This window comes from Aphidius gifuensis, linkage group LG2, assembly GCF_014905175.1.
Source record: "Aphidius gifuensis isolate YNYX2018 linkage group LG2, ASM1490517v1, whole genome shotgun sequence".
In the NCBI taxonomy this organism is placed as follows: domain Eukaryota; kingdom Metazoa; phylum Arthropoda; class Insecta; order Hymenoptera; family Braconidae; genus Aphidius; species Aphidius gifuensis.
The window spans coordinates 3190546-3217886 of NC_057789.1; the positions used below are offsets into that span (position 1 = coordinate 3190546).

At 26.9% G+C, this 27341-nt stretch overlaps 3 protein-coding genes across 5 annotated transcripts; 2 read left to right on the plus strand and 1 right to left on the minus strand.

Moving 5' to 3' along the window:
* Positions 1-138: 138 nt before the first annotated feature.
* On the minus strand, positions 139-23629 carry LOC122848346 (focal adhesion kinase 1). Of its 3 annotated transcripts, XM_044146348.1 has the most exons (16): positions 23420-23629; positions 17224-17418; positions 8487-8805; positions 8274-8405; positions 8026-8175; positions 7657-7845; positions 7476-7556; positions 7147-7369; positions 6804-6839; positions 6500-6631; positions 5828-6418; positions 5561-5765; positions 5411-5490; positions 3469-5330; positions 1871-2794; positions 782-1794 (listed from the first exon to the last, which is right to left on the minus strand). In XM_044146348.1, exons 2-16 carry the CDS (start codon positions 17304-17306, stop codon positions 1468-1470), a joined length of 5334 nt encoding a protein of 1777 aa, XP_044002283.1. In that variant the 5' UTR covers positions 17307-17418; positions 23420-23629; the 3' UTR covers positions 782-1467. The 3 variants fall into 3 exon arrangements, with proteins under 3 accessions (XP_044002280.1, XP_044002283.1, XP_044002282.1); XM_044146345.1 differs by lacking the exons at positions 17224-17418; positions 23420-23629 and adding an exon at positions 9872-10558 and having other exon boundaries at positions 139-1794; XM_044146347.1 differs by lacking the exons at positions 6804-6839; positions 17224-17418; positions 23420-23629 and adding an exon at positions 9872-10558.
* On the plus strand, positions 11895-14441 carry LOC122848403. Its single transcript, XM_044146464.1, has 5 exons — positions 11895-12414; positions 12493-12585; positions 12666-12933; positions 13020-13211; positions 13276-14441. The coding sequence occupies exons 1-5, from the start codon at positions 12134-12136 to the stop codon at positions 13906-13908; spliced, it is 1467 nt and encodes a 488-aa protein (XP_044002399.1). The 5' UTR covers positions 11895-12133; the 3' UTR covers positions 13909-14441.
* Positions 14166-17230, plus strand: LOC122848378. The gene is made up of 6 exons (XM_044146426.1): positions 14166-14631; positions 14716-14808; positions 14896-15057; positions 15122-15236; positions 15294-16070; positions 16130-17230. Exons 1-6 carry the CDS (start codon positions 14330-14332, stop codon positions 16622-16624), a joined length of 1944 nt encoding a protein of 647 aa, XP_044002361.1. The 5' UTR covers positions 14166-14329; the 3' UTR covers positions 16625-17230.
* Positions 23630-27341: the final 3712 nt, after the last annotated feature.

Consider the following 27341-nt stretch of genomic DNA (forward strand, 5'->3'; position numbering starts at 1 on the left):
GGTAAGCAATAAAGACCGGGAATATTTGAAATTATTTAGATAAATAATTTACTCATTCTAAATAAGTTCTAAATAAAAATCAAAAGAAAAAATATTTTATTAAAAAACTTAAAGATTATTTAAAAAAAAAAGACAACATTATTCATTTTTATTTTTTCTTTTTAAATTATTTAATTCACTCATCATTTAATCGACACATATAAATTAATCATTTTACAAAATAATTTACACTAAAAAAATGACATCAATAGTATCAAGATGCTATATACATACAATAAAATATTTAAATTCAAAATTTCAATACTCATCAACTCATCGTTTACTTAGTTATCCATTTTTTTTTTTTTTTTATAATTTCTCAATTTTTTTTTTTGTAAATTCAATATAAGTAACTGTATAAATTTATTTAAAAATCGAAAAATTGTCAAATATATTTTATCAGCTCAATATAATCAAATAAATTTTGTTTAAAAAAATCTATAAAAATCAGTACAAAAATGATCAACTGGAATTACCTATTATTTTCTTTTCAAAAAATTAAAAAACAGATAAAAATATTAATAAAATACTAAATCTATATTATTTTTTAATATTTTTGGTGCAAATATTTAAGATAATTACAACTGTATAATAAAAATAATCTAAATTGTGAGCATTATTTTAAAAATAGACAGTAAATAATTGATAAAATTTGATGTATATAATCATCAACTATAAAAATCAATGAATAATACTAAAAAAATTACAAATACATTTTACAAAAGTATTAAATTTTCTACAGGATCAAGCATTGCAATTTTTTTTTCACTGATTATTATTATAAATTTTTCACGTAATAATTAAAAAAAATTATTGATTATTATTAAATTCTACAACGTGGTTAGACATGCAAGATATAAATTAATTTCCTTTATTATTATTAATATTATGATTTTCTTTTTATTATTTTTTTTTTTTGTTGAGCACTTTATTTGCATCACTCAATGCTCGACTCTTGTTATATTATATATATTTAAAAATACATTATACTGCTGATTAATCTAAAGCTTTGGAGTTTTATTTTTTTCATATTATTGATTTTTTTAAACAACGTCAATTTCTAACATCATTGACGTGTTTAAAAATGATTAAATACTGTCTCTATCTATAAGTACTCAATGACAGTAAATTTATCAAAATTGTTGTTAAATTAATTGTATTTTTTTCAAGCAACAATATGTACTTAAATATATCTGGGAGTTTTAAGTAGAAAAAAAAAAAAAAAATGATTGCTTTAATTGAACGTCTGTGTCTAATTTATATACAAATTCGTGACAATATTCGATACAAATACATTTTTAGTTTGAAGCATTTTTATAAACAAGAAAAAAAAAGATACAATTTATTTTATACTTAAAATGACAATGAGTTATTGATGGTGAGATGAAAAATAATTTACGTTGGAATATTTTTGCACCAATGATGTTGTTAGCTATCATTTTGTTGTGTTTCATTTAATATTTTACCATTATTAGAACACAAACTACTTGATGAATGATTTAAATCAGTTGTAATAATTTTATTTGGATGAATAATAGGTATTGTTGTTTGAACAGTTGTACATGATACTGGTACCATTGGTGGTAAATTCATGGTGTTATTTGTTGAGCCTGATGTTGTTATTGATGGTCTTTTTCTTTCAAGACTATTTGTTGCTATGTGTCTTCTTGCTGTTGAATTTCTTTCAAGACTATTTGTAACCATTCGATGACGTCGTTCTAAACTAGATATAGGATTTACATCGTTGTTATTTCCCTGAAAAAAATATTATATTATTTATAGGCAATATGTATTTTTAAAAAATTTATTATAATATATAAAATAAAATTACCGGTAATACTCGATCAACAGATTGTCCTAATCTGTGTAATAAATCTCCACTTTGGCTTTGTCTAAAAGGAACATCTGATCTTTCAATTGATTGACTTCGTCTAAGTAATTGTTCACCAGATTGACTTGAACGTATACGATTTGATTCCGGTGTTGAATGACCAGTTGATACAATATTATTATGTTGACGTTCACATATTTGATTATTTACATGAGGATAACGCATGCGAATTGAATCAATAACATCTAATAAATTTTTGGCATCCATAGCTAATACATGAGCAGCTGATAGCATTCTTTTACGATATTCTGCATCAAGTGTTGTTGATGAATATGATTGTGCTAGTTTCATTGATGACACAAGATCAGCCATATCTTTACTTAATACTTTATGTGCCATTTCAACTTCTCTGTGTGCTGATCCTGGTAGAATATCAACAATTATATCAACTGATGATAATAATTCTCTCAATTCAACACCAACTCTACGTACTAATTCTAAATATTGTTCAGCTTTACTTTGTTGTACACCTTGTAATAAAGACATAACTGCACGTACAACATTTGTTGTACAATCATATACTTTATCATTTGTTCTATCTAAATCAGCTGTTGGTGTTGGTTCCATTTTCTTAACAACTATTATTTTATCACTTTTATCAGAACCAAATGAACTTGTATTTGCACTGTTAACATCGTGACTAGGAGATTGTGTCATTGATCTTGGTACTGGTGGACTTGCACTTTCATCACCACTTGTTGCAATTGACAATCTTTTTTCTTCTCTTGCTAACCAACGGCTATCTTCTTCAGACTGTCGTTGTTGTTCAAATAAACGTTGTTCCAATAATTTTTGTTCCTCATCAACGTTTATTGAATCCTCGGTAATATTTTCAAATAATCCAGACTGACTGCTTCTCTGAAACTGAACGAATAATAATATAATTTATTAAATTGTTTTCTTTTAATTTATAATTCAACAATATTATTTAGGGAGTAAATACATTTAGTTAGATTAAATTAATTATTAAATATCAGTTATCCGTTGTAATGATTATTTTCCAGGACAAAATAATATATATATATTTACAAATTTACAATTATTGTAAAAAATAGAAGATTAAAGAGATGCATAATATTTAATTAAAATATAAAACAATAAAAAAGAACCAACAACACATTACGTTGTGTCATGCAAATAAAAAAGAAAATCCATTCATTCACCATGCCCAAATTAATTATCCTGTTAAATTAAAATTCTTATTTTTTAGATTGAAAATAATATCAATCAATAATGTTAATTTTATTCATTTTCATTTTTTGAAAAAAATATATATTTAACAATTGTTCATATAGTATGACGTGCGTGTGTGCATAAATGAGTGTACAATAAACGGTGCAACGAAGAAGACAAAAAACAAATAAATATAAACAACCAGAAAAAAAAATAAATAAATAAAATAACAAACACAAAAATAAAAACAAAATAAAATGAAAAAAAAAAAAAAAACACCAATAAATAATTCAATAATTTTGTGGGTAAATTATTTTTTTTATATAGCAGATGCGAATATTATTTCCTAGGAGGCATTCTCAAACCTGATCTGGATGAGCCTCTTCCAAGAGTGAGCCACTAGAGGACATGGTACTGTCATTACCAGCTGATGAAACAAGAGAACTGGACATTGTTCCATCAACAGATGTTGAAAGTTGTTGCTGTTGTTGTTGTTCATCATGATTTGAATGTACAAATGTTGTTATTCTTGCAATACCGGTTGCCATTTGTGGTCCAACTGATCTTGAAACAACAGTGTTCATCATTTGTGGAATCATATTAGATTGTTGTTGTTGGTGTTGTTGTTGTTGTTGTGATACATATTTATGAGGGGATCCTGGATATGATGATTGGTTTGTATGTTGATAAGAAGAATGAACAACACCAGTCTGTTGATGATTATTATTTTGTTGATTTGAATGTTGTTGATAATCTTGATGAGATAATTTTTGTGCTTGTACAACTACAGCTGGTGTTGCATGAACAGTATATATTGGTGATGAGCCATTTGTTTGACTATAATTAAGTGGATACTGTGTTGATGAAATTGATGATGATGGTGAATTATTTATATTTTGCATTCTCATATTTGTTATATACTGTGAACGGGAAACATACATTGGTTGTTGTCCAATATTTGTATATAATTGTTGTTGATTATTTTGTCCATGTTGTTGTTGTTGTTGTTGAAAATTTTGTCCTGATGTTGATGTATAAACACGTCCAACTTGAGCATTTTGTGCATGTTGTACATGTGTCATAATTGGTGTTGATGGTTTATATTCACCACTTTGACCACACATTGATGTTTGTGCACGAAATTTTAAAACAGGTCCATACAAACACTCAATCCCAGATGTGGGTACAGAACAAACATTAACACCACTACTACCACCAATTATATTTTTAGATGACGAACAAGTAGAGGATGAGGAAGAGGATGATATTACTTGAGGTAAATTTTGACAACTACCACCACCACCACTACCACCACCACCAATAACAGATGCTTGTAATGGATTATTTTGAGGATAAATAGATTGAGCATGCTGAACAATTTGACTTGATAACTGACAATCTGATACACTGTTTAAACTACTTGGACCAGAACTTCCTGGATTTTCATTCATATTACCACTAATACTTGGACTTTGACTAAAATTTCCAATAATTGCGGAACTTTGGGGAAAATTAATAACTGGACCATAAATTTCACTGCACGTTGTTGATGTTATTATTGTTGTTGTTGTTGTTGGTAAAACTGTCGATATTGGAATAGCATTAGATACGTTAAATTTTTGTATATGTGAATATAATTCACTCGTATTATTATTACTATTGTTATTGTTATTACTATTGTTATTATTATTATTATTTCCTTTTGAACTAATCGCGTATAAATTTTGCATCTCTTTAACCTTACGTTGTTGTGGATGCTGATGCGTTAATTGTTGTTGTTTTCTACAAACCGCAGGTGATTGATTATGAACGGATTCAGACATACTAAGACTAGATATCATAGAGGAAATTGTATCATTTGATTCAATTGAATCTAAATTTGTTTCTGAATGAATTGATTCAATTGATTGTGAATTATTATAACTGATACTATTTGGTTCAGATGATGTGGGATCAAAAAATGGTAAATCAGATACTGGGGCAGTTGTAAGGACTTTGTCCTCTTCTTGAAATTGTACCGCGAGTGTATTGAAGGCTGATGCTGGTGTTGTATACACAGACGGACATACCCCCCGTGATTGATTTTCCTTCATCAATTGGGCCAATACCTCTGGATTTTGAGCAACAATATATGTTGATACTGGAGCTGTTGTTGATGTTGGTTGCATTTGATCATCAGTTCCTTGAAGTTGACGTGATGGTTTTGGTGGTGCCACCTCATCTGTACCTTTTAAATTATTTAAAATTAATTATTTATATTTTCCAGTATACTATTGTTGATAGAAAAATAAGAAAATTTAAACATACCCCATGACATTGCTTGAACACGACGATTTTCTCGTCTCATGGTTTCTTGTTGTTGATGTTTTTCTTCCATCAAAATTTCACTAAATTAATACAAATAATAATTAGATAAATTTACAATAAAAATAAACATAATAAATATATTTTTCTTACTGTAAATTTTCACGAATATCTTTAAATGACGGTCGTTTACTTGGCTCATAACTCCAGCAAGATGACATGAGTGAATACAAACGTGGAGGACATCTATCAGGAAGTGCAAGTCTTTCACCATTTTCTAATTTACGTATAACTTCATTATTTTTAACTCCCTGAAATGGTTTGACTCCAAGCATCAATATTTCCCATATACAAACACCTTAATAAAAAAATATAAAAATTAATATTTAAATTACATAAAATAATAATAAAATTAATTACCAAACATCCAGACATCAGATGCTGTTGTAAATCTTCGAAAATTAATACTTTCAGGTGCCATCCATTTAATTGGTAATTTACATTTACTTGCAATATAATAACTTTGATCTTCAACCCATCTACTTAATCCAAAATCAGCTAATTTAACACATGTATGATTTGATACTAAAACATTACGAGCTGCAATATCTCGATGTACAAATTTTTTACTTTCAAGATAAGACAATGCTGTACTCAATTGAAATGTATATAATAGTAATGTTGAAAGATCAAGACGATGTTTATTTGATTGTAAATATGCTCTCATTTCACCCAATCTTGCAAGTTCCATAACAAGCCAAATTGGTGCCTCTGAACATACACCAATTAATCTTATAATATATGGATGTTCAAATTGTTGCATTATATAAGCTTCCTCAAGAAATTTTTCAGCTGTTGCTAAATCAGCATCAACTTTGCATGTCTTTACAGCAACTGCAATTGCTTGACCATCACGACCTTTATATGATCCTTTGTGTACATTACCAAACTGTCCTTCACCAATTATTTCACCTAGTTCAACTTGATTTCTAACAATTTCATAATCACGAGCTAAAAGAAAAAAATAATTATTATTTTTCATAATCAATCGTTTAATTTTTTTAACATTTAAAAGTATTTTCAAAAAATTACCAGCTGGAGTTGAATAATCTCCTTCTTCATCAACAATTTCAGCATAATCTTCAGATAAAATTGTTCCAGTCTTGTTGATATTTTTTTCAGGACTAGCATTACCATCTTGTCTGTATTTTGGTGGATGTGCATCTATTTTAAATATAATAATTTAATTAAACACAATTGTATCAAGTATAATAGAAATAATAATTACTAGCCATATTGATTTATCTAATAATCAAATTCTATTGTCAATACATCCAAGCTTTACACATAACTACCAGTATATAAAATTATTCAATGTCTTTTAAACTTTACCAACCTTTGCATGGACAGGGATAATTTTTCCATGAGACAGCTTGGAACATTAAACATCCAAGTCAAGACATTTTTATGTAGGTGATATTATTTTATTTATTTTTTATATTAAAATTAATTATCTTGATATTTAAATAATAATTGTGCACTCAATAAATATCATGTCAAACTTGTATTCAATTGAAAATTAATATTGAAATAAAAATATTTATTATTAAAGCAATAATAATTTTTAAACAAGTCAATTTTTCATTGGAAATAATTTGCAAGATGACGGGTAATAAACTGGCTCATAAAATATAACGAAAGTAATTTAAAATAAATTAAAAATAAAAAAATATAAATACCTTTTCTATTCCACAACGAAGTGTTGGATCCTGTTGTTAATCTACAATAACCGTCAATCAAGTCTGCAAGACTTTCAGCTTGATCCAAACTCGAGCAAGTAATACTGAGTGTTTCAGCAGCTCCAGCAACACGAAGTTTGATACATGCTTTTGCATGTTCTTTACAATCAGAAACAAGTGTCTGAATTGTTTGAATTTGGGAAAATTCTGCCATTCTTGTTGGCTATAATTTGACATTTAACAAATTGTTAATAATTTATATATTATAAAGAAAAAAAACAAACACACAAACAATAAAATAATAAAACAATTAAATGTCAAATACATACCACAGTTCCGCCTCGATGTGCCATATAAGAAATTCCAAGATCTGGACCGATAACAAGCTCCACAGGTATCGACCAACTTGACTATATAATCAGATAAAAAAATATATATATATTATTTTAAATAATTAACAAATAAAAATATAAATAAAATATTTATAAAAACTGGTTTAATGTAACTTACTCCTAGTGCACAAATGAATCTTTCTTGATCAAATCTATAATGTGAACGAAGGAGATCGAAGAATTTAAACATACACTCTAACTCAGTGAGAGCTGCGACCTTCTTGAAGTGTTGCTGAATAAGTTTACGCAATGTTTTTGGCTTCACACCATTCAACACTGAGCGTGGAAGGAATTTGTGCAATCCAACCTGTAAAAAAATGAAAAAAAAACAACAACATTTATAATATTAAATCTGACAAAGATGTAGCTAGACAAGAAAATATAAAAAAAATAAAAAATAATTTAAATATTATTATCATAATAAAAGATCAGGAAAAATAAAATAAAAAAAAATAGTTAATTTTTATTTGTCAAATGTTAAACTGACCTCTCTTTCAAGATACTCCAGATTACTTTTTTTATCAAGTGCAACTTGCGGCATGTCTTTGAAAAAATATCGAATCTCAAGACAGCAAAGTTGAACAGCCACATCTTGGTCAAGCGTTGACTGATTTGCATTGAGATAATCATTTCTTACCTGTTTTTTTTTTTTAAATAGAAAAAAAATATATTACAAGTGTTAATCTATTAAATTAATCTTGGTTAATATTAAATTTAACAAAATGATTAATTTACCTGATCATAATAATAATAAAATGTAACTTTATCCTTTTCATACAAATCGTTGAGGTTTTGTGGCAAGTATCTAACTCTAAGCTCATATCTCCATTCAGAATGTGGATGTTTTTTTTCATATTTTTCTTGTACCTAAAATATAATAAATATTATTCTAAAAATAAATAATTTTATAGCATTAAAATTTGACAATAAAAAATATAATTAGTTTACCTGATACATTGTTGTATCTTGATGAAGCCAATAGCTCTCACCAGAACCAGGATGATGAAGTCTCATAGCATATAAATTTCTATAATTACGAGTACCAGCAGCAAGACGACTTGTTAATAATGATATAATACCACGTACATCCATTGCATCACCAAATTTAACAACATTCATTCCACCATTTGGTAGATGTACCTTCAAGGTGGCTTTATCCATTGGTGTTGGTGATCCATGTGGCGGTGTATTTTTACCTCCAGCAATTTGAATTCCACCACCAGCTCCAACACCATTGCCATCATTTCCTCCACTCATCCCTTCATGACTGAAATCAAGTTGTAAAAAAAAACCACAAAAATGAATTAAATTTCTCAAATAGAAATAAGCTACTTCCCTTCAAATAATAAATCATGGGAAAAGCTTTACGATGCATGACTTTTACCCATCAACCAAGTATCTTATTACTTTATTATTTTTATTTTTCATAAAACAAAATCGATATGATGATATTTGTCCAGGACAAAGATACTTGATACTCATAATAAATTAAGTATCAAAAAAAAATAAATAAATAAAAACAAAAATAATGAGAATGAAAAAAATGCTTTTAGTTGGATTTTAAGGAAGTCAAGTAAGTCAAGTAAATCAGGCAATGAAAAGAACAATATAAATGTGAATTTAAATCGCGTGTTTGTACTCTATGAATAAGGGGAAAACTAACTTACTCGTGTTGACTTCCGTACTAGGGTTAAATAAGGAAAAAAATTTAAAAAAAAAAATACAAAACATCGTTTGTGGTGCAAACCGGATACTCGGACTTCTTCACAATCCCACACGTATCCTCAATATGTATATTTGTAATATTTGAAAAAAATATAATAAATATAATTTTGATAAATTTATATATAGAAAAAATATTTTTACTGGTAATTAAAACAGTAAATAAATTATTAAGAAATATTTTTGTACATTAAATACTGTCCCTGAGTTTAAATACACCTGCATTATTGTCGCCCACAATTTTACCTTTCCCTATACGACTTTCTATATTGGACTTTTACATGGTATCTTCAAGATAACGATTATGTATAAATTCGCATATTTTATACAAGCTACTGTCACTGATATTTTATTTGATAAAAATTTTACAATATAAATTTGAATATTTTTATTGCTCAAAATCAATTTATCAATAATTTTATTTTTAGAAAATTTAGTTGAATTTAATTTCTATTAAAATTTGAATAACACAATTATCTGATTGCAATAAATTCTAAAAAATAAAAAAAAATAAATTCATAGAATTATTTATAATTTATTCAATATTTTTGTCTGGCTAAAATTAAAATAGAATATTTGTTTGTATTTTTACTGGGAGTTTATTGAATCACCTTGATCTTGTTACTCTGTGAAATTTCCATGTTCCAATTGTGTCTGGACTGTAGTGTGTATCATTACAACCAAATTGTCCCAATGCACAAAGTAAACCTTTACTATTACGTTGCCAAATACTTTCTTTTGGTTTTGTTGTATTTTCAATTTGTCTTCGTACAACAAAAACATCATCAACTGGTGATTTAACAATATTATTAAAGTTTTGTACACAATCCATTGCCACCGGCCACGACATCACGCTTGTTTTACACTCAATAAGACTAAGCATTCTACACTAAAACTATTTATGATTAAAATATTTTTTTCTATATTTCTATAAACAAATGCAATTTTTGTTTTTCAAGTTTTAGATCAACATGATGATCCATGATTTTTTTGAGGTCAAGCTATAAATGGTATTGACGTATATATTATTTGATTAAGAAAAAAATAAATAAATAAAATTGTTTAAAAAAAAAATAAAATAAAACGTAGGTGTTTGAACACAAATTATTGGAAAGTGTTTGTGGGTATTTCAAGATTTAATCAAGTGATTTGTACTGACATTTATTTATCGATCACGATGAGTTAAACAATTCAAACTCTAACTTTTTATATTGACACGATTTTTTTGCAAATGGTATATTTATTTTGTACAAGATATATATCTCTTGGTAATTTATTTATCAATTTTTATAGATCCACGTGGATTTAAGTTTGAAAATAAATATAAATCACAATTTTTTTTTAATGATAAATTTACATTTTATATCAATGATGATTTATAAATAAATAATAAATAAAAATAATAATTAATTTTCAATTGATGCTGTGTATTTCTATTACGACATATTTTTTTGTTTATTAAACATAAGAGGTGAAAGAACAATCGTGGTAGACGTGTGGGCACTAGTCTACCAAATTGGAAGTGTGTATATTGAACTTCGCGCTCTGCTAAAACAGCGAGACATGTTTTAATAATAAATATATTTTCGTTGACAAACCAGTAATAATAACCCGGAAATTTTTATCGTATTTAGATTGACAGTATACGTGATATTAAAATAAAATAATACAAAACAAGTTTAAAGAGATTACAATTATTCATCAGCATAAACATTTTATATAATTTTTAATAATTATTATTATTATTATAAAACTGATAAATAATTATAAATAAATAGTATAATTTATTGTATGCCATCATTAACATGTCGTCATTGTTTATTTCAATGTATCAATGATTATGAATCACTAAAAATATTATAATAATTTTCACATTTAAAATTATCACACAGTATTATTTTATTTATTTTTTTTCTACTCATGTTTCACATATAATTTATAAATAATCCTCTCAAATTTCACTTGCCACAAAACTAATTTATAATCCGTGTGTCGATATGCAATTGATAATTAAAACTGATACTAAATTTGCGAATAAATTAATAAATAAAATTAACGGGTGTTGTCAGATTCAACGTCAAGTGCAAACTGATCAGACACAAACCAGCAAAGACTTGGTAGACCTTCTTTTTTCCCTCCTCACCAGTCTCGCGGTGTCTACCGATGCGTGGGTTGTTTTAATAAACCGCACTCTTTGCAAAATTCCCATGGGGTCGGTCTATAAGACTCAATGAAGATCGTGGTTTCCTTTTTCCATTAAAAGCGAAAAAATATATACACACGTTGAAGAAGTATAAAAAAAAAATTTATATTTAAAAAAAAATATATATACATATATTAAATAAAACAGAAAGAATAAAAAAAATATAAAATAACCAACAAGATTCGTGTCGAATATTTTACGACACACATTTATCATCTCTGAGCCCATCTGTCCGAGAATCAAAGTGGGAAGGCTCTTATTTTGGTCGTGGATCTATTCTAGAAAGTCCGGAAGTTCATCCACTCTAGTAAAAATAAAAATAATAAAAAAAAAAAAACTTAAATTTTTTAATAAAATCATTTGAGAATTATTATTTTTCTTTTTTCAGTCTAATAAAAAAGTTGATATTACTACAACTCGTATCGCTGGACCTTCGATTCAACAGTAATAACCCTCAATCATAACTTCAAACAGTTTACTAATATTTAAGATTAAATAAACTGATGGAAAAATGTAATATTTTTGCTCAGTTTATTGCCAGCTGGCTTGGTCTAATCGTGCTTTTCTAATTACACCTAATTATCTCTTAAATTCAACTAATTAAAAAATTTGATTTAACAAAAAAAATATATAAATAAATTTTTAATTTTTTTTGATAATTTAATTAATCATGAATTTAATTAAACTTGAGTATTTTTTTTTTTGTTATTTAACTGTTTTTATTGAGGTGATTGTTGGTGAATCAACAGATGATACAGTTGAAACATCACCAGAATATTTAAAAGAAATTGAATCCAATGAAGTGACACCGATTAATTCAACAGCCAAATTAAATGTCAATGATTATTGGATGGCTAGAGCTGGTGTTATATCAAATGACTTGATAAATATTCAGGCGGTTATTGTTAAAGATGAAGATGCTGATACTTGTTTACAGGGAATACAAAAATCGTAAGAAAATTTTTTTAATTTAATGATAATTTATAAAAAATAATCCATTGAAATTTAATGATAATAATTTTGTCTAAGAACAAAACGATACATGATGTGTGCCGGATCCATACTAACGAAGAACCGGATCCTGACTTCGGCATCCTGTTTACATGAAGCTTTACATATACGGTAAAAAAAAAAAATAATATGTCAAATGTTTTAATAAACATTTTTATGATTCGGTATTGTTTAATTTTTTTTTTATTCAGACATAATGTACGTGCTCCTCTTGCTGTTGTAATAGCACCACTAAAACCAACCGTGCAGATAATTAGAGTTACTGAATATAGAATTCATCCAAATCATAATACAAATCCATACAGTACAAATTATTCAAAACACAATATTGCAATTTTAAGTTTAGCATGTAAAATTGAACAAGCAAATTATTTTAAAATTGAATTACCAAAAGAATCAGTTGGAAGTATTTGTAGAGATGAAGATTGTGTAGTTGCTATTTATAAAAGTACTAGTTACGTAAGTAAATATGTTTATTTATTTTTTTTTTTTACAGTAAAATGTAAAACAACTTGTTTATTTAGTTGATTATATTTTAAATATAGACATCACATGTTATGTTACAAACACTTGCACCACAAATACCCTCAGTTTATCGAAAACGTCGTCAAGTTGATTCTGAATTAATGAAGTTTAAAAAAATTGTTGAGACAGTTAAGAGACTTGTTAAACGATCAACTGATGGTTCACATTCATGCGCACAAACAGGAGCTGCAGTGATGCGAAATAATACACAGGTAATAATTAATTTAGAAAGAAAAAAAAAACAAGTCATTATGTAATTATTAAAATTAATTTCAGGCAGCTATTGTGGCTGTGTCATGTGATGACCGTCAAGCTGAAGCTAAATGGGAGTATACTGATATTTATAATAATGAAGAATGGATTCATAATATTCTTAATGACTGGAACCAAACCAATTCAAATGGAATACCACAAATTTCAGGAAAAAATGGCACAATGACGAGTGGTTTGCCAAATAAAAATTGTGGAAATTGTGTTTTTAATTTTTATATTACTGTTGGTTGTAAAGAAAAAGGTACTTGTCCTGATCAAAATAAAACCGAACAAGTGCCAACTGGGAGTACTTGGAATACTGAGGTTAATAATGCTCAAAAACCACTTCGTCGATTTATGCCTACTGTTGATTCAACATACAGAACCAGAGATCCATTCAATAGAAGAGTTTCAAGATTTGATAATGATTCTGTACAAGAAGAATTTTCTAAAATTGATACAGATGATACTGAACTCATAGACATCACAACAATGAGCCCATGGATGCGTAAAAAACTCGAATCAATTAGTAAATATAAAATAATTAAAGTACCAAAACGTATAGAGTCCAATGAAGAATTGAGTAATTTATTAAAAAGAAGACAAATTTATTCAACTATTCAAGACAAAAAAATTAATAGAAAAATTCAACGTTAATACATAAATTTTAATGAAAAAATGTACTATATTATCTCAACGTAAATAAAATTATATTGTGTTTAAGAAAAGTTTATGTTGCGTTTAAAAAAATTTCATATGAATTATTAATTTTTTTATAAACATAATTTTAAGTACTATAATATACGATTATGTTTTGAGCACAGTTAATTAATGAGAACCGTTTTTTATAGCTCCATTTAGTAAACATGCAAAAATAAACATTGGTCTTTTGATTTTTTATGTCAAATACTTTTAGTATTAACACGTTCATTATGCAATAAGTTCTTATAGAGTGAGAATTGTTCTATAATCGAAAAAAAAATTATTCTACTTTTAAAAAATATTTTAGTAATTAAAAAAATATTTTTTTTTTATTTAAAGAAAGTTTTAAATTAATTTGTGGATTAAAATTAAAATTATGTCAATTAAGTATAAAATGTATTTACAAACAGTAGTTATTTTAGTGATTGCAGTGACATTTGCTTCGATTGAGTGTAATCAGATGGATAAACTTGAAAGGACCTCGAGTAATACAAAGCATCAAGAGAGAAGTCAATCATTAAAGTCACCAGGATTATTCAAAGAAATAAATAAACGACAGACAAGTGATCCATGGATTGTTAAGGAGTTTACAGGTCGTGAAGAAATAATGAAGATGCACGCATATATTGTGAGAGATGAAAATATTCCAACGTGTTGTAAACCAGCTCAAGCAGCTAGGTACAATTTAATAGCCAAGGAAATTTACTACAAGTCCAATACTCTATTTTTTTTTTTTTACAATTTTTATCTACTTTGTTTTAGCAATAAGCGGTACTTTATGTGCACCGGAGCTATCCTGACCCTTAGACACGCTATAACAACAGCATCCTGTATGCACTTTGCTGATATATACGAGTTAGTTTAACGTAACTTTCAAAACACGCTTGTTACTATTTTTTTTTTTAAATAGTTTATTATTGTTTTTTATTATTTTACATTTAGACATCATATTGACGCAAATCTTGCTCTTCAAATTGGCGGAATTACTTCTAAGCCTTATGTTATTCGAATTAATCGTTATGAAATGCATCCAAAATATGCTTATGATGTAGATGCAAAGGATCACCCTACCCATAATCTTGCATTGCTGTATCTTGCATGCAGGTAAATGTTTTTTATAATAGTTTGCATAATAAAACAATTCAATATCTCTTACTGCTTATTTTAGTATTATTCCAGGAACTGCAGTTGTTCCTAAACTTCCTCGAGGAATATTTGACGACGTTGGTCACATGTGTTGTGGCAATGAATGCAATGTTATAACGATCGTTCAAACTTCAAAGGTACGTAATGACATAATTAACATACCTATATGTAAATTGGATAAATTAAATTTTTAGAATCTTCAATTTGCAAGAATTTTAAAAGCAAAAAATCTACCATCACCAAGGCATGAACTACCTGACGAGTTAGATGTTAAAAATACTGTAAGTGGTGGCTATCATGGAAGCTTTGACTCACTTTCTGATACAAATCCACCAATACGAGCAGGAAGAAGTATAAAATTGCGATCTTCTTTAACATCTACTTCACGACGTTCTCGTTCAGATGATAGTACAGAAACTAAAAAAAATTCAAAACCTCGTAACTCGAAAAAACGAAAAAAAGCTAAAAATAACGTGGACAAAAATGTCAAATCAACAACAGCTAAGCCATCTGCAAAAGAAAATAATAGCAGAAGACAAGCTGAGATATCTGGATCAGGCAATTCATCGAAAAATATTGATAAATCTGACATGGAAGATTACAACAAGCTGGAATCAGTTATCACAGCACAATTGACAGACATGAATGAAGCTAGCATACAAAAATTTGCACAAGAAATTGTTGATGCAACAATGAAACAATTAAATAATACTGTAGGAAAAAATAATTCAGTTTTAACAACAAATAAATCAGAGGAAGCTAGTTTACTGGCTAAAATAATATCAAATTCAAACGGAAACAGCAGCATTGATGATATTGCGCGAGCATTTACAACAGTGATAACACGAAATAATAATGCTTTATCAGCATCCTCTGGCCTTAATGTTAACCTTGATGAACTGCCTTCACCACCAGCAAAATATGTCAAATGTCCTCCACTGGGAACTCCAATAATCATTGAAAATACGCTGGTAATAAAAATTTAATTTTATTTCAATTACGGTAAAAAAATGTTTTACATTTATTACAGGTTGGTATGGTTGCTTATACGTGTGATGATGTTCAAAGTTGGGTTGAATGGAAATATGTTAGTATATCTCAAAATTTAATATGGATACAAAAAAGATTAAATAGCATACAGCGACATGCACCACCAGTTGATTGTGAAAATAAAGGAAATAATTGGCAAAATGATGAAAATGTTGGTCCAAGATCTCTCACTAATACTCGAAATAATTTATCATGGCCTCCTAGAAGTGTTCCAAAACAGAAAAGTGCCTACGATGAGTACCTCGAGAGAATACGTCCAATTCGACAATTTGGAGATGACAATGTAGTCAACAACACTTATCAAGCAGGAAATGCAGATGAATTACTTAGATACCAAAAAATGGAACAAACGAGAAGAATGAATGAAAGAAATCTTCGCTTTGGTAATGATGACAATCAAGGCAACACATGTTATAGAAGAGCTGATGGTTCATTAGACTGTCGAACAACTGCTAATAAATATGCACTACAATAAAATTTCTAAATTCATATTATTAATGACGTCTAATTAAAGGATGTGTTAAGTTAAACCTGTATGTGCTCGATTAATACTGTTTCTCAGAATTAAAACAATGAGCTTTCTCTTCATAAAATCTATGTATCATGTAATCATTAAACATACTTCTTAGACACTTGTAGATCAATCTGAAGGTTAATTTGTTTCTTAGAATGTCTGCACATTTATAATTACAATTTTATGGGAGACAAAAATTTAATTATACAGTAAGTATCACGGTAAAAAAAAAAAACAAAAACATAACAAGAAAGGAAGAGTCCCGTTGCACTATCTTATATATATCTGACATAGAAGCTTCAACAACTTCACACGACAACCAAATCTCAAGCAACATTGACTACGCCCTGAATAAAATACACTTCCTTTCTTTCTTTTTATTATGAATCGTTAATTTTACTGACACTATCAACATACTTAATGGTACCGCTATAATAATCTGATTATTTTTCAAATTCACTCAATCCGATATACTTGGTTATTTTTTTTTCCAAGATTTTATTAAATTGTGTAAACTGCGTATTATAGCATATTGGTGTGCGATCATTCAATATACTTACTCGCTTGTTTCAAGATACTGGAAAACCCGATAAACTGGGCGACGATACATGAAGAGGTGACCTTCCACACGATCTACCATCATCCTAAATACACTTCATTGGTACTTAATTAAATGTTCACTAAACACTTATAAATTATTATCAATGGCTTATTCAAATATCACCTTCAAATATGGTTTATTAATTTATTTATCACTGTAATAATTATTCCACAAAAATTTTATTAAGGACGGTGTTAAAATTTAGTAATATTTTTTTTTTTTTAAAGGACGGAAATAATTGCATTTGAACTTTATTGAGTCATTAAATTCACTTTTTTTTTTTTTTATTAAAATTTAAAATCTCATTGTTTTGTGATTGGAGATATTTTTTTTTTTTTTAGCAATATAAATATACAAAATTAATTAAGTTTTAGCTCATAATGAATTTCCAAATATTTTTATAATTGTATTTCCAAAATTATCCAATAAAATTTAGTGAAACAGACCAGCTCTGACGTTTTCGATAAAACATACTTGTGTACCATTAGTTACTCGCGGTCACTACTCCCCAAGCAGTTCCTAAATTTACACGACCTATTGATATTGTATAATTTTATCCAAACAAAAATCAACGATAAAAAAAATATATATATATTTAAATACACTTTTAATTGATGTACACTGGATGGATTAGTATTTGGTATAAATATTAATATTATTTTTTATTTTCAATAATAATCCAATGGACGACAATCCTTGAACACATACACCGGCCGGCCGGCACTGCGCCAAATGAATGAAAAAAATTTATCCGACTAAGTATATCCTTTTAACCTTGACTAAACTTTTTTTTTATTGTCTACAAACTACTAACGTCATGCAGAAGTAAACTTTTAATATAATTTATAAAATAAATGTCAAATTAAATTGGCCAATTGTAAAGGATAAAATACAGGAACTTGGCAACAGTGGTTGAAACAAAATGTAAGATACGTCCTGCCAGAATGAGGGAGCAGGCGCTCTGTTGGGGTGCGGCAAAATTGCGCCGCGACGCTCAACGTTCTATATTCCCTCTCTCCTTTAAAACAATCCTGGCAAACCGTACCAGCCTTTACCACCCATCTTTGTCACTATCTCTTCCTTTTTTGTTGGACAAGCTACGTTACCACATCCCTAGCAATATCGCTTCATCTTTGTCTGATCTCTATGTAAAAGCTGGCTTTTTAAAACTAAACTTTTTCTCATACAACTCCCCGCCTTTTTGAAACATCCACGAGTAAATATACAACCCCTCTTTTTAGTCTAAAGAATATTCTGTTTTGAATGTTCAATATTGCGTGCATGAAGAGGGTTGTAAATCGGGGCAACATTCTGTCACCCTAATACATATTAACAATTTTATATATGCATGGTTAAATGAATATTGGTTTTATACTATGATTATTGATTTTTCTTGTCTGTATATGTTTGTTTTTTTTTTAAATTTGATTAATAGAAAGATGAGACTTGTGATATTCGGGTCAAAGTTTATATGAAATGTGTTGATGGGTGTAAAAATTTATTTGTATTTTTTCAACAACCCTCAACGATGAATAGCATTATGCTTTACATGAAGCTAGAAAAAAGAGAAAGCAATGAATTTATAGATTTAAAAATTGCGATAGTGAGCGTGACACATGTGACTAAATTTTGAACACCCTCTAGTGCGTGTTGTAATACAAACTGGAGAGATAAATATCTCATATCTCAATGTGTCAGAGACTGTTGTAATGAAAATAATAATTTTATTATTGAAAATGACAAAGCTATCATCACAATTACCATACAAGTCGAATAAAACAAAGTAAAATGAAAAAAAAAAAATTATATAAGATAATAATAAAATTAGTTGGTAGTTATGATAAACTATAATTTAGTTTGCAAAGTATTGTAAAGTTAAGAATTACATTTAACCATAGGATGTCTTTTGATTCAATCACTCAGTTACAAGAATTATTTTTGCTGCTCTTTTGCACTCTGGGTCAACTGAATGTTTTTTATTTTTTTTTAATTTTTTTTATCACGCAAACATTTTCTTTTGTTTCTTCTAGTAAAACAACTCTGGCTTTTATTCCCTTCAACATCATAACGTCAGTGGGATGGACATTTCAATGAAACGTATTATTAGAGTTTCATGGACCCTTCAATTTTTTAATTCACCGTTGTGTTCTTTGGTTTTTTTTTTATTTCTATTTCAATTGATGCATTTGTTTTTATAACAAATTTTATAAACGACTTTTGTTTTAAGAGCTTTTTTTTTTCATTCAAACAAGAGTTACATGTTCCATAAACATTTTTTATCAAATAAAAAAAAAAGCTTAAAAGTAATTAACGGAAAGCAAATTGTATATTTTCTGGAAAAATAATCAGGTAAATAACAAGCAAGTATCTAGAAATCCTAAGGATCTCTAGTAAATTTCACACGGAAAACAAGTTTTACAATTTATCAGAAGAACAATTTTATAAACACATAAAACAGAAAGAAAGAAAAAAAAAAATATTAGCTACATGTATGTACTACACCATATGTCTAATGTGGCAACGCCAGCTCAAAGTAAACATTCAGCATTGGCTAATTATGCGGAAGGTAAAAATTTCATATCCCAATCTAACGTTGTATATTTATCGATCTGTAAAACATCAAGCATCTTTTGCCACGCGATTCTGCTACCAGGGAAATTCAATTGAACCTCTTGAACTACTCTTGAAACTCATTTACATGTATTTAAACTAATTGAATTTATTACTATAACAAAAGTACTTTTGTTATTCAATTTTATCAGTTATAAAAAAATAATAAAGTAAAAAAATAAAAAGGAAACTCTTGAGATATATTTTGACACTGCAAGATAATGATGATGACAAAATAATGGTGATGATAATAAAAACGATAATTGAAAATGATTTCAAGAGAAAAAAATAAAAAAAAAGAAAGACCATCAGATTAATAATTGAAATATTAATGATTGTATTGCATTTTAATAATCAATAAGAAAATAAAAGTGACAACATAAGTGGTTTGACCTCCAGTCTCGAGCCAAATCATTTTATCTTTCATTCGAGCACTCGAAAGCATGACGAGAATACATTCCTGCATGACTAATGTAAAAATGAACAATTACACGATATAACTATAATTCAACATTCACATGAATTGCTACTGATTCAAACAAATAACATGTATATTTTCAAGTACCAAATAATATTTATATAAATTATTTAACATAAAAATTATACACATCAAAAATAATAAATATACAAACGCACTTATACCACACATTCAACTCACAATATTATTTTTCCTGGAGGAAAAAAAAATAATAAAAAATATTGATAACAATGAAATTTTTCCTCTCATCAAATGACTCAAGTTCATGATTCAAATATATTGTGTTCTACTTTGTATATATACAATACAAAATAAAAAAAAAATTTGATAAAAGAAAAAAAAAAATTCGATAAGACAGAATCGTGTTAAAATTATCGAGACAAAAGTGTCGACAAGTTGAATGAACTTTAAGGCGGATGTATGCAGTGTGAGTTTTAAATAAGAATATTTAATTGACATTAGAATTCAATCGGTAATATAAAGTCTAAATAATCATTGAATAAATATTTTTTTTTTTTATTCATTTGATTTTTTATTTTTGAAAAATTATATTTGATATAATATTTGTTTAATTCATTGAACATTATTTTTGTATAAATGTAGAAATTTATTTAAAAGAAAAATATTAAAATAGCATGTTTGAGAAAATTTTAAATTCAATGTGCAATATGCTTCCTGTCTGATATTGTGCGCATGACGATTACAGTACAGACCATAAACGTCAAGGTATGCAAAGACATAAATAAAACTACCGCCATCGTAATTCTCAGACATGTAGCGGTATTATTTAGTCAACTTGGTGTGTGTCACCTTGACAAAATGCAGCTTTGTTATTAAAAATACATACATAATTATATTATACACAAAAATTTTCACCTTTTCATTGCGACTATGGTAAAAAAATTATTATTTTTCTTTGTTAGAGCCAAAAAAAAAAAGTAAACATCTGCTTTTAAAATTGATTCAACATATTCATTAATACATAGCAGATATATTTTTTGATAATTTAAAAAAAAAGAAAACATCTGCTTCTTTAATTGAATTTTCCAAGGTGTATTTGAGTGTGTTTTATTATTTTTTTTTTTAATGCAAGTTTGTAATGGTATATCAATTGAATTTATCAGCTGTATGGAAAGCCAGTGTTTGTTGTCTGGCACACTGTACATTGATGAATAATTATCACAACCTGAAGTGTGCTCAAGTGCCAGGGAAATGAGCTTCAAGTGTGTTAAATATGTGCATAAATATTGTTGCATTTTTAGAGGATAAATTATAGAATTTAGAAATAATGATGAATATTTTTTTTAACGCATTTGAAATTAGAGAAGTAACTGAGAAAGACAAAATAGCCCTCGGGCGCACATATGTCTATGTTTATTAATAGAAGGGTTATCAAACTTGGCTTTTTGGAAATTGAAATTCAAGTATTTAAATTTACTGATACAGTCCAGATAGATAACAAACTATCGCTATTATAATTAAAAAAAAAGGCTATATCAGTGTCAAGTGGTATTAATAAATTCATGATTAATCATAAATTATTACTATTATTTTTTTTGTTAACATTAATTTTATTAACTGTATACACACTTTCAATCCTTTTTTTTTTTTTTTTTTTATCACTCAATCACAGTATAAACACAAGCTTCTTTAATCTTTATTATGTCAACATAATAATATATTTTTCTAATTTTCTCTGTCTCTCTCTCTCAACTTTTGTTAATCATGAATATTTATTATCATTTTAAAAAGTTGATTACAGATACAAATGAAAATAAGTAGTCAGTATGATAAAAAAAAAAAAATATCTAACAACTTATCTGTGTGTTTGAAAGACAACCATACAATCTATTTTTACAACGACATATACATCCACTCTGAGTATAAAATAAAAATTTATTTATCATTTTTTTTTCTGAAGTTTTATTTAGTATTAAATGTATTGTGGATAAAAATTCAATATTTATAAAACTAGATAAATGGAGAATAGAGTTTTTAAAATTTTTAAAAAGGTAGATAGATAGATAGATGAATATATTTATAGAAAAACAGAAGCAATAATGTGAAAGGTGGGTAGGACAGACAGGCATGTAGACGGAAATGATACGAAAGGCCGACACCTGTACAAAAATTCTATGCACCAATGTCACTTACAGCTTGTATCAAAGACCTTGAAAATTGATTTCTTTAAAAAGATTTTTTATTTTGTTTCTTTGTTTTTTATCTCCTATTGGCTTTTAGCCTGTTCTAAGTGGGCTAAGAATTTCAATCTGACATTGAGGGTGACACCCAAAGATTCAAAAAAATTTTACTGACTTCTGGTGCGACTAGTTTTGCTAAATAAAAAAAAAACAAAAAAAGCATACTAGACATACCAAAAAAACAACAATACAAAGAATGCCAGGACCATGTTATTCCAAAGAATTGATGATGGCATCATCATTTAAAAAAACTAATAGCTGTACAAATGAATTGAAATACTTGTACGATTATTATTAAGAAATAAAATTAAATAAATATAATATTATCTGATGTAGATGAAACATCAAAAGAAGGCAACTTATCTCTAAAACATCATGAATAAAAGAGCCCTGTAACAAACTTTGGTAAAAATACATTGAGTATTTTTGGATGTCGTCAAAGACCAACTGACTCACTGAAATTTTACTAACACCCTTCTATTTTATATATTTTTTTTCACCCGTTTAATACACATACATAATATGTATTTATACATACAAACTAAGCATCATTAATTCCATGGGACACCACATTATATATACCCATCTTTTATAATTCTTTGTCTTTTTTTTTATTTATATATATTTATTTTCTCATGTATACTTTGAATTGTTAAAACGAGTTCCCATCTTTCATTGTATATTTTAATTGCGTCATTTTAACCAGTGACAAAAACAGGGGGCTGTAAAATTTTTTAACCCTTGAAAAACAACGAAAACATACTCAATTTACAAAAAAAAAAAAAAAAAATTATTTAATAAATTTAACGATGACTCAATAAAATTCAAATTACAAAAATTGACAAATAAATTACTTGATAATTTACCAAATTATAAATTATAAATTTAATTTAAAAAAAAAAGCGTGTGAGTTGTTTTTTTTTTAAAGAATTCCCCTCACACAATCAACACCATTTTAAACATATTTTAATTATCACATTTTATCAAAATATATTTAATAAAAACACTGACTGATATATAATAAAAAAACCGACAAGTCGACACGATTGTACCGGCTGCTAAGACACTACTGTTCCAAGTTTAAAAAGTTGTTTCAAAGCCTACCAGTCAACAACATGCAGTCAGCCAATCACACACAATTTAAACTCATGCCTTTTTTACTATCTCTTTTTAAAACATCTGCATTTCTTTTTTTTTTTATATATTCTAACAAATGTACATTATCAAGTTAAAACTCATTATTATCCAGTACTTGTCCACAAAGTTTGTTCATCTATAAATGACGCCCTCACAACAACTCATTCCCTTATTATTATATCATTGAATATAACATATTTCTTTTCACTGCATATTAAAAATTTTCATCTGAATTTATTTTTTATATAAAATTTATCCTAAATAATAATAATATATATTTAACTCATCAAAATATTTTTAATCAAATAATGAAATGTTTTCTTTATTAATTTTATAATTCATTAATTAAAATAATTTTTTTAACTCTGATAATAAATTTTACAAGATAAATTATTTTATAGATAATAACAAAATTTAATGTAGCTTGAGTATATATATAAAAAAAAAATAGCATTTATAATAAAAATTTTGTATGTAAAATGCACACGTATTATTCTATTATTTTATTATATACATGCCTTGTGATTATTATGTTTTTAATACATAGCCAGAGTCAAGTTGATGATGGTTTAAAGCGTGCTCAGAATTATCAAGAAGAGAGAGAGAGAAGAAAATAAGTTGTCTCATTGACAATGCTCAGAGCTATCAACGCATCATGTACACACATGATGATAATGACCCATGGGCCAATAAAGCAATATATATTAATTATTTAAATATATATACAATATCAATGCATACATATAGGAATCAAAGAATTTTAGCTTGACCAGTATTAACAGCTGGCAATTGTGGTAGTGTTTTTATTTCTATAATTTTTTTTCGTTGAGTCATACATTTATAAAATGATGCCTGCTGTACAAACAAACGACATACATATATAGTTCATAAAAAAATATAAAAATTAAATATTATGGTTTATTATTAAAGTTTATCTATCTAATTTATTTTTTACAATTTTGTTGACTTGCAGTGAAACACGTGCTTAAACAACAAAAGAAAAACACACCGTTTTACGTCAATTTAAAAATCTTGTACACAGTGTTAATTCTAAAAAGGATGTTTCTATCTAATCATCATGAAAAAAATTAAGATAAAAATATATAAAAATTAATAATAATTATGATAAACCCCCTGAGAAGGGGCTCAATGACCTTAGACAATTTGTGTTGCCGGATTTCCTTGTTTGGAGAATTTTAAAATTATTATTAATTAAGTATATAAAAGAAGAAGAAAATGTATAATGATTTTTTTTTTTTTACAAATAAAAGTATATAGGATTTTTATTTTTTTAAATTATTATTGTCGTAAATAATATTTTATACAGGTGTGGATAAAATAAAAAAATTTAAAAATAATTTTTACTGCTGAAAACATGAGGAGTCTTTTTTTTTTTTTTTTTTTTAAATTGAGGTAGGCAAGGTGCAGGGTTAGGCTATATCAAGGCGTCTTTAATTGCCGTGGTAAAATAACTGATATTATCAAAGCATCAAGTCCACGGTTAATGTTGTAAGCATATATTCGCACGGGTTAACAAATATCTTGCGGTTGTGTAAAGAAATAAAAATAAAGAAAAAAAAAAAAATGCAAAATGTGCAACTAAACACCAAGTTATTATTTCTATGAATGATGTAGGTGAATTGCTGATTGTAAATATGCATTACATCATATCCAGCGGAAACATCGAGTTGTGAAAAATAAGACTGTACTTATATTATTTTTTCTTTGACAAATTATCAGTTGAGATTAATAGTTTCATATGCATATTATGTTGCTCTTGATATTCACTTATATTTATTAATAAATTATTAAGATATATCAAAAGTTGAAAGAGAAAGTTTACGAAAATTTATGAGATGTAATTATGATAACACAACTGTCTCACTGATAAATTAAAAAATATTTTACGTATTTTATTTATTTAAAAATTATATTTAAATATTGCTTTATTTATGTTTTATTTTATTGTTTAAAAATAAAACAATAAAATGAAGGAAAAATATATTTACAAGAATGAATTGTAGATTGATAAAATCTTGATATTATTATACGAATAAAATTCAGAGTCAACGACAAATTGTTTTTTAAAAAATATTTGCATTCTTGCAAATAATTTAACACTAATAATAATATATAATTTAAAATGTAGATTAAAAAATAAAAATAATACATAGCAAATGATATTTTGATTGTTCATGATAGTATCTTCAAAAGATATAAAATCTTTTTTTTTTTTTTTTCATAATGAGATTATAATATACCGGTATTGGATTTATGGAAAAAGAAAAAATAAAAATAATAATTTGTCTAGGTTTAATGTAGACACGTAAAACTAATTTATATTTTCGTCATCTTGTAAAATCGATTTGAAAAATAAATTGAAAATATTATTGAGTTAAACGCAATTTCCGTTTTGACAAAACGATGATGAGTCTTCATCGCTTTTTAGTAATAAACACACACAAATAAATTCTACTCCTACGATAATTGTTATTAAACTTTTCTACATCTATTTGCATATTTTTTTTTTTTTTTAATTTTTATTTCATCAACAACAAAAATATCGTACATGTGGGTCGTTTAAGTGCTTGAAATTTCACACACAAGAGCACGCAGTAGCCCAAGGCAAAAAAAAAAATAGAAAAAACATTTGTAAATAATAAAAAAAAAAATAAATAACAAACAAAAAAGTTTATATAATATATTTAAATATCAATAAATTAAATTCCTTATGTACTTTCACTGATAAAAAATATAAGTAAATAAAATATCAATTGGGCTGAGTAAAAAAGATAAGACAAAAAGTGTTGATATATAAAACAAACAATTGATTATTACAGGTGGCATAAATATCATTAAATAACCGGATTTAAATATATATACACTTGGCTAATATTGTAATAAATATTATTAAATATGATAAAATATAGTTTTAATAATCATTGATATGAAATTTAATTTTTTAAGTGTTGATAATAGAAACGTTAAAATAATCATTTTGAAAAAAATAAAAATGAAACGATGCAAACAGGTACCGGAAACACTTGAAAATATATATTTATTATGTTTATATATCTTAATATAGTGTTTCTATTAAAATGTGTATGATGATGATGGTGATGGTGGTGGTGGGACACCTGGTATGATTGTATACCTTGACTTGCGTGGGTTTCCACCAGCAACTACCTCTAGAGTTTTTTTTTTTTTTCATTCAATTTTTCCAGTTGCTCTCTTAAGCATTTATCAATTTTATTATTTTTATATGTTATTATATTTATGATTTTTATTATTTATTATTATGTTCACATGACAGTCACGAAATCTAACCGTACTTATATGCTGTGACTTCCGAGGCAGGTACGCGACAAGAAATTATTGTATAATAAAATAACAAGGATTGATCAAATGACTTAAAAAAAAAAAAAATTATTCAAGCATCAATTTCTCATTACAAGATGATAAAAAAAAATAATAGTATTAAAACAACTTAGTTTACAGTTTCTGTAATTTTATATTTTTATTATTATCATTATTAAAATTATAAAAAATAATTTTCTTGATTTGATTATAATGAAGCTAAATAATTTAATTTAATTTTTAGAATAACTGAATATTTTTTTTTTTTTATGATTTTTGATTTACTTAATATAT